Source organism: Lissotriton helveticus, chromosome 1_1 (assembly GCF_964261635.1).
Source record: "Lissotriton helveticus chromosome 1_1, aLisHel1.1, whole genome shotgun sequence".
NCBI lineage: Eukaryota > Metazoa > Chordata > Amphibia > Caudata > Salamandridae > Lissotriton > Lissotriton helveticus.
This window is the reverse complement of record NC_136057.1, coordinates 1282194287-1282205922: the sequence shown is the minus strand read 5'-3', so window position 1 is coordinate 1282205922 and position 11636 is coordinate 1282194287. Positions and strand designations below refer to the sequence as shown.

Sequence of the window (11636 nt, the reverse complement as noted above, 5' to 3'; positions counted from 1 at the left end):
AAAACTCTTGGCTTACTAAAGAAAAAAAAAGTTTGCCTCTGTTGACTGTTGGACGCGAATTGAGCAATTACCTCGCCCGCCGCCTCGTCCTGGAAGTTAACGATTGCGCGCTCTTTGGCGAGTTATTGACACAACACTTCCCTGCGCCCGACAGGCGGAGCCATGTGAGGTGGCCAGGCTGCACCCCTCCGCGGCCGGGGGCACCGAGGGCACGGGGTCCGGGGGCAGGGCCAGGGCAGAGGATGCTGGCAGAGGAGCGCGCGCTGTCATCGCCACTCCAGTGACAGCAGGCGGGAGGCGCCCATCAGGAGCCAGCACAGAGACCCCCCCCCCCAAAGCCCCAGACATGGACAACGCCTGCCACCACGCTGCCACCACTCTCTTCGCCTCCACGGGCACCCGGGAGGCCATGCTCACCAGTGCCAAGCCCCTCGCCTTCTCCATCGAGAGGATCATGGCCAGGACCCCTGAGCCCAGGGTCCCCGCGGGCCACCACCTGCTGCCCGGCTCCCTGGCCAAGGGAGAGGGCAAGCACGGCCTGCAGCTGGGGCCCCAGGCCCTGCCCTGCGTCATCCCCTTCATGCCAGCCAGCCTGGACCTGAGGAAGGGGCCCCTGCAGCCCCCGGGCGCCTTCAGCTGCGCCCTGGCGCTCAAGGCGGACCTGCCCCGGGAGGCGCTGCCCCTGCACCAGTACAAGGTGGTGCGGCCCCGGGTGCTCAAGCACTCCTCCTTCCAGGCCATGGGGGCCGCCTTCTGCTACTTCAACCGCGGGGAGGGGCCCTGCCACCCGCCGGCCGGCCTCAGCATCCACCCGGTGGCCTCCTACTTCCTGAGCTCCCCCCTGCAGCCGCCCCCGAAGGCCCACCTGGCGGAGAGGAGCAAGGTGTCCGTGCCCGCCCTGGACAAGTATTGCTCGGGCCTGGCCTTCAAGGACCTGTCGCCGGCCCGGTTCCAGCACTACGTGAAGGAGAGCGCCCACCTGCTGTCCGACAAGATGGCCTTCAAGGAGCTATCCCAGGCGCAGCTGCAGCACTACATGAAGGAGAGCGCCCACCTGCTGTCCGACAAGATGGCCTTCAAGGAGCTATCCCAGGCGCAGCTGCAGCACTACATGAAGGAGGGCGCCCATCTGCTGTCCGACACCATGGCCCTGAAGCCCTCCAAGTTCCTCCCCGCGGGGCCGGTGGCCTGCAAGCCCAAGGTGTTCACCTGCGAGGTGTGCGGCAAGGCAAGTGCGGGGCGCAGAGGTGGGCACGGCCGTCTCCCGCAGTGCCACCCGTGCCGCGGAAGCTAACCCCACTCTCTTCTTTTCTTTAAAGGTGTTCAATGCACACTACAACCTGACCCGGCACATGCCCGTGCACACGGGAGCCAGGCCCTTCGTGTGCAAAGTGTGCGGCAAGGGCTTCCGGCAGGCCAGCACCCTGTGCAGGCACAAGATCATCCACACGCAGGTACCGGCTGCTGCTCGCACGCGAGCGATGGGGCGAGCTGGGACAGGGCGAGCTGTGTGTGCCTATGACAGGGTGAGCTGTGTATGCCTGTTACAGGGAGATGTATTAGTGCCTGTGACAGGGAGAGCTGAGTATGCCTGTGACAGATCGAGCTGTTAGAACCCGTGACAGGGCAAACTGTGTGTTCATGTGAAAGGGCGCGCTGTGTGCGCCTGTGACGGGGCGAACTGTGCGCGCCTGAGCAAGGGCGCAGTGTGTGTGTCTCTGACATAGGAAGCTGTGACAGGGCGAGCTGTGTGTGCCTGTGACAGAGCGAGCTGGGAATGCCTGTGGCAGGGTGCACTGTGTGTGCCTGCTTAAGGGCGAGCTGTTAGTGCCTGTAACAGGGTGAGCGTGTGTGCAAACGTGGTAGTGCCCTAATATGAACGGTGCAAGCTGTTCGTGCAAGTGTTAGTGCCAGAATGTGTGCCATGCCTATGACAGTGAAAGCTGTTGGCACCAGGCTGTTAGTGCCAGAATGCCAGCCTTGCCTGTGACAGCGCAAGCTCTGGGTGCAAGTGTTATTGTCAGAATATGATCAGTGCAAGACCTTAATGCGAGTGTGTTAGTGCTGGAATGCGAGCAGTGTATCTGTGCACATGCATGCACATAAACATGTGTACATACAGCAATATGATGTGTAGTACCGTAGCGGAGTCCCCACAGAGAATAAATACTTTATACAGACACAATCAGCCCCTCAAAGGAAGCAGCGAGTTGATAAAGTTGAAACACGGCGCTCATATAAATGTGATCATGTGTCACGCACAGACAGATGTGCGTGCGTGCGTGTGTTTCGCCTGTGCGCACACGCGCGCACCCTTTTATTTACATATATAGTGAATAAGGTGGGAAGGCAGAAATCCTGAGATGAATTATCCCAGATAATCTTGTTTCCTGTGTGTGTGTGGAGGGGGGGGGGGGCTTAGAAATCCTCTTCCCGCTCTAAAGAAGTGCAGTCATTCAGCCTAAATATTATGGGCAGATTTACAAGGCCCTTGTGCCACTTTTGCGACACTTTTAACAAGGGAAAAGTGACGCACAAGTGACGCAAGGGGCTTGTAAATCTGCCCCAAGGTTTCTGGGAATGTGTGCTTGCTTCTTTTTACCAAAATATTGATCTAAATTCCGAAGGAATTGTGGCGCTGCCTTAGATGCTGTTGTAGTTCCAGCTGCCCCTTACCCTGTGCTCCTTGTCCTGCGCGCTGGGACCCTCGCCTCTTCACTTCACGCTCTCTCCGGGGCTCTCCCGGCTCACCCCCTTGCTCACACTCCCTGGGGTGACCTTGGGCGGGAGGGCGCAGCTCCGGCCGGCTTCTCCTGGGCACCACAGGGTAACAGGCGGCGGCCTCCCAGCAGCTGCACCTAGAAAGCACCGCCCGAGCAGTGGAACGCTTGACACTTACGAGGATATCCCTTGCGCCGGGTGTGAAACCGAGGGCCGCAGAGAAACCCCGCAAACGAGTATAACAACGCGCAACTTATTTAGAAGACGGGCACATGCTGATTTCCCGTTGCCCTGCAGAGCTGGGGGACATTTCTGTTTTGTGAGATGTCCTATTGCATTTTTTGAGGATACCAGGCACCCGCCGAACGCAAATACCCAGGGGCAGATTTACAAGCCCTTGCGCCACTTTTGCGTAATTTTTAACATGGGAACAATGATGCAAAAGTGGTGCAAGGGGCTTATAAAGCCGCACCTCACATTCTTAGTCCATTGGAAGTGCTGTCTGTCGCGTTGCGTGTGACAGGGCACTCGCATCCAGGAATTCCTGCCCGAGAGGTACCCCCGTTTATGCGTTCTCTGGACAGGTGTCTTATCATAGCTAGAGTGAGGGTTGAGCTGTAAATCGTTTCCGGCATTAATTGTGTTTTTCTTCTGTTTTTTGTGTGCAGGAAAAACCTCACAAGTGCAACCAGTGCGGCAAAGCCTTCAACCGCAGCTCCACGCTGAACACTCACACCCGCATCCACGCCGGATACAAGCCCTTCGTCTGCGAGTTCTGTGGAAAGGGCTTTCACCAGAAAGGTACGGCCGCCGCTGGCACACATGCTGGGCACCCCTGGTGCTGCCGAGCCACTGGGCACAAGGGAAGTGGGAAGATGCGTGCAGCGCTCAAGTAAGAAAGGAGCGCTTCTGGGCGCCGCTGGGCACTGCGGGCAAGGCAAACGGAAACATGGGCATAGTGCTCAAAAAAGAAACGAACACTTCTATGTGCCGCCGGGCACTGCGCACAATTGTAACAGAAAGATGCGTGCAGTGCGCAATTAAGAAATGAACACTGCCTGGGCGACGCTGGTACTGCGCGCAAGGGTAAGGGAAAGGTACATTCACCGCTCAGGTAAGGATCGGGTCGTTCTGGGTACAGTTTGGGCACTGCGCACGCAGGTAAAGGTCCGGGTATCCGCAGGCACCACCCAGACAAGCAACTGCCATTTCTGGGCACCACAGGGGCAATGTGTGCAAGGGTATCGAAAAAATATCATCAGCTCAGGGGTGCCAGAAAGATAGTACCGGGAGGGAACGGACCTTTCTTAAATTTAAAGGGTACCCGAAACGTACGGAGAACCGGGGGCAATCATTAGACAGAATTAACTCATCAGTACTGACCCTTCCTGGAATTTCTGTTGACCGGGCTCTCAGACTGTATCTAAAAATGAAAGGAAAATTAAATATCACAAGGTAGAAACAGAAAAAAACAAAGGGACGCGCAAAAGCACACAGGTGACACTGCGTACTTTTATTTGATGGAGAGTGTTGAATCAGGAGGGTTCGACTCCTTATGAAGCAGACACTGCGCACTGTCGGTGGATAGAATTCGCGCACATTGCGCAGTGTGCCTTGGGTTTTTCGCGGATATTGCGCACCGTGTCTTGGGTTACACGCGGACTCTGCACAGTGTGCCTGCGAGTATTATAGGACTGTGCGCTGTCCTCGCGGCGCCTGCGCGGTGCTCACAGCCAGTTGTACATATGGCCTGAGACGGTTGTGAATTAAAGAGCCCCCGCCTAAAACAACGAAGAGTCAATTACTCTTCGTGGTAGGGCGGTTACACTGTATTAAGCGCCCTGAAGTGCCGCTCGACACCAGTGTCAGCTCCATCGATCACCACAGTCACATAGGCTTCCCCTGAATGTGTGAGGCCACGTTTAGGACTTTGGATACAGCAGACGGAGCCCCGCGCGCATCTTGGAGGCAGTGAGCGCTGGAACAGATGGAAGCGGGTCTGTGCCTGTTTGATCAGTGCGGCCCAGGGTGCGAGCTGTGCCGACAGCACCCGGCTGACACGCTGTGCCAGGCGGCGAGCTGCGGCTGTACTGTTGCCAAGACAAACATGTCAGGAATCTTTAGCGCTAACAGGCAATAGGGTGCTTATATACAACCCCCTTGCGCCGCGGTGCGTCACTTTTAATATGGGGAAAAGTGAAGTGCCGGCGGGCAAGAAGCTTGTAAATAGGCCCTAGGTGCTTGCTCAAGGAAAGCAGCAATGTCCCTTTTGCGCATTCGAGCTCCTTTCGTGGCATGGAGTTGCGCAAACATGCTCACTTAAGCGTATATTATGAGAATATTGGTGCAACAAGTAGAACTATGAAGAGTGATGAATTTTCTCTATTTTTTTGTGTTCAGGAAACAATGAAACAAACAGATTTTCTTCTTTCTAATTCTAATTTAAGTTTCATGCAAAAAAAAAGCAAATCATTTTACCAAAAACAAAGTTAACTAACCCAAACCCTTTCCATCAACTCCCTGTTGCAAATATAGTCAAAATAGTGCACTATTAGTGTGCTTTTTTTTGTCCGCAAATGTTTCTGACCGAGCAGGTTATTACAAAAAAATATTTGTAAGTTAAGGGTGTGTAGTATAGTGTTTTTCTAAATTGTGTTACAATTTCGTCTCTCCATTTCTGCCATGGTGAAAATGGAGTGCGCATGTTTGACTAGTGCAATATCAGTTCGATTCTTTCTAATTTTTCGCCGTGGGTGCACCTTGTGCAGTCCTGCAAGGATGATGCACGCGCTCACAGTACTTCGGCAACAAATTCTAGGGGAATGCAACCGACGCACACAGGATACGTAGAACACGCGCACAGGGATCAAAGGTAGCGAATGGAAATGACGTCAGCCTCCTGGTGATACGAATTTTGCACCAGTGCAAACATGAAGAGATGCTTTTTCTATCGGTTTTGGTTCTCGAAAATGCAAGGAAAGGAGTAGTTTTTGTTTTACCCCAGCCCATAATACATGACCATTATTTTCCTGGCCAAAAATAAAAAAAAAATACGATAGTGAAATAATTCAAAAGATGATAAAAGTGTCGGTTGTAAATAATTGTAAGGTAAATGGTAGTTTAAGATATCGCGAACGTATGATACAAAAGGAATTTAAATATGTACCAAGCTGATTGTGTTATATGTATACAAACGCGAACTCTAACCACCTGCAGGTATTGGCGCGCTTTACGTAGACAGCTGTTACATTACACAAGATCACATACATTTTTTAGACACCAGGACATTGAGTGATTTACCCAGAATCGAAGTTGGTGTTCGAGTTCCAAAATCGGTAGCTCTGGCCGTGACGCCACATCCTCCTTAAAAATAAAACTGGGTTGACCTTTACTATTCGGCTTTAGTAATAAGAAATTGGTCGAAATGATTTTGCCTCCAACGTTGTTTTGTCGTTTACTTTACAAAAGTGGAGAAACATGCACATCTTTGATTTTCAATTATTTAAGGAGCAAAATGGCGCATATTCAGTCTACTCCTCTGGCTTCTGTGGCCCGTAAGGATTGTTGTAATGCCTACAGGGCTAGCAGAGGAAGAAACCCGTACGGAAGTGTATTTGCTAACTTTTTACCCGTACCAGCGCACAGTTTGTCATTAGTAGATAAATGCGCATACAAATAACAAAATCGAACTGAGTTAAATGTTTTCAACCCACAGGATCTGAATCAAATATTCGTGGCTTGCGCAGACAAGCAGCTTTTAAATCAAAAGATATTGCACTATAAAAGATTAGACCTGAATCCGCTCATGAGTTTCTTTGGAGAAGAGTCCTTTCTGGGGTGTGACCGTCTAGCCCACAAGTGCCTTGAAAATGTGCCCCTTAGCAAAAAAAAAAAAAGAACTACCTAAAAAGCGCTTCGACGCCTCGTCGGGGGTGGTAAGCGCTATATAATTCAGAATACATGTTCAATAATTCGGAACAGCATTTGTTTCTGTCATATTTTCTGGTAGGAACGAGTTCTTAACATGTCACCAAATGGTGATAAATGTTAAACGGGCCTGTGCGCCAATAAACACAGAGGGCATGTGCGCAAAGCGGTGATGACGGCCACAAATCTGAGAAACGCTGCGGCAAGCCATACCTCCTCTCAGGCAATAGGCGATAATGTCACCCCCTACGGGGTGCTTTATTAAAAGTTAAACAAGGATTTTAATGTGTAACCTTTGAGCCTACACAGTAAAACCCACTGTGCACCACGTGGTTCTTCTCTGCAAATATTATATATATATATATATATATATATATATATATATATATATATATATATTTACGAAGCTTAATTGCGAAACGCGTCTGTCGGGGTGAAGGGGGTTTGGAGATTGAATAAACTTGAAAATTCTCACACCGGAGTGCTGGCCGTTTTTTCCGACGAGAATTGGTTGGATTTTGTGTTCGTATATATATATATATATATATATATATATATATATATATATATATATATATATATATATATATATATATATATATTTAGACAGATAGATATACTCGCGTTAATATTGAAAATCTACCTTGATATCTCTCTCTCTCTCTCTATATATATATATATATATATATATATATATATATATATATATATATATATATATATATATATATATATATATATATCCGGTATTGAAATATATAAACACTGTCTCATATTTTATGTAACAGAATGGAAGAAGGGGATTTCATTTTAACCAAGGCCAGTTTCCTTTTTTTCGTATTATTTATACATAGCCTCACCCAAAAAAATCTGCAAAATGATTTTGTTTTTATTTTCAATTTAATTCTTAGATTTAGTTTGATGCGGTGTGCAAATGCCTCAAAGCAGAGTGGGCGCTATTTCCTGACTGGCTGACTAGGACAGCAGTCACGGCTGAAATGTTGCAACGGTGCTTGTTTTAATGAGGAATGAATGGACGCTCTTGTGGGTACGAACACAGGAGGGAAAATGATGAAAAGAGGAGTCATCGATGGAGGCTGCTGAAATGCGGAGTAGTCATGCCTGTGTGTGGGTGGCGGGGGGGGGCAGTCATGGGGATGGGGTTGACAGTCGACGCTGCTTGTGCAAAGGGAAAAGATGCCTGGCTCCGTTGCTAACCTCTGCTCCTCCTTTTCTCAGGGAATTACAAGAACCACAAGCTGACGCACAGCGGGGAGAAGCAGTTCAAGTGCAGCATCTGCAGCAAGGCCTTCCACCAGGTGTACAACCTCACCTTCCACATGCACACGCACAACGACAAGAAGCCCTTCACCTGCCCCGCCTGCGGCAAGGGCTTCTGCCGGAACTTTGACCTCAAGAAGCACGTGCGCAAGCTGCACGAAGGGGGGGCCCAGGGAGGCAGCCCCGGGGCCCCTGGGGACCTGCTGCACCCCGGCGGCCGCAGCCATAGCCCGGGTCCCTGAGGCCGGGAGCTCTGCCTCACCTGATCCTCGCTCAATGCATGGAGGGGGCGCCGCCCTGGGCCACCGCACACTGCAACACACAGACTAGAAGACCTGCTGCCCCCACCGCAGGCACGGATCCCAGCTGAGACAATGGACAGGTGGTGGGCGTGGGGCACCCACCCCACCCTGTGGGGACGGGGGCAGCGCGTCCAGACCCGCATGAATCCCGGTGCGCCCCCTCCCGGTTCACTTGTTCCCCTCCCCCCGCTTCCCTCATCTCAGGACCCCGAGATGTAAAAACCAACCCCGAGAGGCGCGGGCCGGAAGCGCCCCAGTATTTATTGAACCCTGTATTACCCGCCCGCGGACGGGGATTATATTTAAAGTGTACAGATGACATTTCCGTTGTGTTCCTTTTTTTTTTTTTTGTTACTCCCGTGCCAGGTGTTGGCTGGCTCCTCCCTTTTCTACCCGATTTGAGTATCCGATATAAATATATATATAAATCTATAAATATTCTATATGGAGAGATTGTGCTGACGCTGTGCCGGATTAAACGTTACTTTGGTTATTGGACCCGCTGTGAGTGTCTCCGGCCCTGTGTGGGTAACTCCCCCCCCCCGCCCCAGAGGAAGGGGTGAGCTGGCTTGTTGGGTGTGGGTGGGGTATACCATGGTGGTTTTAACGGGGATGTATGTCTTGGCCATGTGTGGCGGGTGAGGGTGGTGGCTTGCCTGGCATGGCCTGGGGATGGATTTCTAAGGGGGTGGCATGCATGGGATGGCATTGCCATGGGTGTGAGGGTTTTGGTTGTCTGTCATGCCATAGCTGTGGGTTTTTTATGGGGGCGGGTCTCGCGCTCTCGAGGTTCAGTCGATCAGACTGAATGAAGCTGGTGCCAGGGAGCTCGGATGCTAAAAACAGCTCCATCTGAAGCTCCTGCCCCCCCAGGGGAGGGACGCAGGGCCCCGCACCAGCCGCGGGGCCTCGGAGCCGCCAGGCGCGCTCTTGTTGTCTTGCCAGGCGGTGACACAAACTGTTAAAGACTTTAATTAAGAGGGGTAATTAGTTCAGATTTATCAAAGACGTGCTTGTTACACAATTAGCGATTGAGCACGCGCGCACAAGCTGCCAGATGAGCCCCCGCGTCGGTGGAGGAGGGGGCGGGGCCCTCAGGAGCAGCAAAACACACAGACAATAACACACAGGCGATAACAGGTGGACAAGAACGACAAGGGCCCCCTAACGCTGTACTAGACACCACCCAACGACCCGCCGTCCCTCATCCCAGAAAGAAATGAGCTAGAACCTTCAGACGCCTGTTATCAGAGCCCCATAGCGCCCACCGAACGCTTCTATGATCTGTAAAACGACCCTGCCCCCAGAGTTCGTGTGGACACTGTTGTACGGGGTTAGGCGTGACCATGAACTTGGCAAGGGAAAGAGACTGCGGGGGAGGCGTCCACAATCCCACAACTCGGTTCATTAAAACATACATCGCCTGGTGACACTTAATTCATTTTCCTTTTTAACATTTTAGTGACAGTAACATCTGAAATTGAAGTTAGAATTGTTAATGTCAGGATGGTATATAATGACCATGTACGTGTGTGTGTGTGTATATCTATATATTATATATATATATATATATATATATATATATATATATATATATATATATATATATATATATATATATATATATATATATATTAGACTCCAGGCACTTTCTTCTTTCACAGTAATTCAAAGTTGTTATTGTCACACACACGTGCACTATACTCGTATATTATACATTTGCAATTTTATGCACACGTTTTCAACAGTCTTTGGAAATACAAAAATGTATCAAGATAAAGTTAACCATAAATTAATAGGCATCAATGCAACAAGTACCGGCGCCAGGAGGAACATTCGTTGTTTCTGTTCATTTTTAAACATTTTACTGTGTTTACTTTCTGGTAGACTGCACTGCCCCTTCGACCCGAACAAAACAAAAAAAAAACAGTCGTGGGAACGTATTTTGCGAGGCTAGTGCGGTGCGGGCTCGAACCCTCCAATCTCCGCGACCGGGCCGAGCCGCGGAATAAAGCTCCGCGGGCGGCACTTCCCCGACTGTCCGCGGAGATGCGGTGCGCTCTTTTTAAGAGCGTTAAAAACACAAAAGGCCTGACTCCGGGGTTAACACAACAGTAGGAAACAATTATAGGATTAGGGCGTCCTTTTACCAATTACCAGCGGACAATAAGTGTGTGTGGGGGATGAAAGGGTGGACTGCGAGGGCCGGGCCACAGCAGATGACGCCGCCGCATACAGAGGGGACGGTGGGGAGCCGGAGGGGAGCGTGGGACAAAGACCCTCTCGGGCCCGCTGAAGCACTGCCCTCCGAGGGGGGGTGAGGTGGTGGGGGCTTCAATACTGTCAATTAACGCCATTAACCCCCACCTCCCCCAGTGGCATCCTCACAAGAGCCCCTTCTACGCTCAGCTACAATATATATATATATATATATATATATATATATATATATATATATATATATATATATATATATATATATATATATATATATATATATATATTCACTGAAAAAACCATAGGTTATAGACCATATATAGTTAGGAATTAGCATTTACAAAACCTTGAAAATTCACTGAAAAAACCATAGGTTATAGACCATATATAGTTAGGAATTAGCATTTAAAAAACCTTATTTTACTCACACAAAACCATTGAAATTCCATATATAGTTAGTTGCACTAACTATATATCGCGCACCCGCAATCCACTGCTGATCATGTCACATATTACATCATTCATGACATGGTCAGTGACATCACTGATGACATCACTGATGACATCTCAAATGACATCACTGATGACTACATCCAGTGACTGTATAATTCTGTAAAGTTAAAATATGTCTTACATATTGAAGAATGAGTGGATGTATAAGTGTCTTGATGAAGGATTTAGTAGGGGCATGGCTGACTGTATGAGTGACTGATTAAATGTGTCTCACTGAGTGCATGGGTTAGTGACTAAACTGTCTTAATTTGTGTATCATTATGTCTGTTGTTCTGTAAACTGCTGCATGTGTTGATCATTAGCTATATGATTAATGTATGGGTTATTGATTGGTTGCCCAAGCATTTGTATGGGAGACTGAGTGTGTGTGTGGGTGGCTGGGAGGTGTATGACTCTCTGCATAGATGTGTGAGCAGTTGATTGACTAGATGTATGGGTTCAAATGTGCATGTGGAAACAGCTGTATGGGCGGTTGACTGTGTGCATGAGTGTATTGGTGAGTGAATGGATATCTCAGTGCTACATGTCAAAGTAAGTACATATGTAAAACACAGTACATGTGAGAGTTGACATATATAAATAACTGTGCATAAGAGCCAGTGAATGTGTGAGTGGCTGTATGGATCATTGTGAACTTGTATCCAGGATTGTATAAGTGAGTAAATATGTTTTAGT

The 11636-nt window shown here is 49.3% G+C and overlaps 1 protein-coding gene across 2 annotated transcripts; it reads left to right on the top strand.

Moving 5' to 3' along the window:
• The first annotated feature begins 239 nt into the window (after window positions 1-239).
• FEZF1 (FEZ family zinc finger 1) lies at window positions 240-8708 on the top strand. 2 transcript variants are annotated; one of them, XM_078657131.1, is made up of 6 exons: window positions 240-700; window positions 848-943; window positions 1094-1228; window positions 1320-1454; window positions 3390-3522; window positions 7888-8708. In XM_078657131.1, exons 1-6 carry the CDS (start codon window positions 347-349, stop codon window positions 8169-8171), a joined length of 1137 nt encoding a protein of 378 aa, XP_078513257.1. In that variant the 5' UTR covers window positions 240-346; the 3' UTR covers window positions 8172-8708. The 2 variants fall into 2 exon arrangements, with proteins under 2 accessions (XP_078513257.1, XP_078513248.1); XM_078657122.1 differs by having other exon boundaries at window positions 240-943.
• The last annotated feature ends 2928 nt before the right edge of the window (window positions 8709-11636 follow it).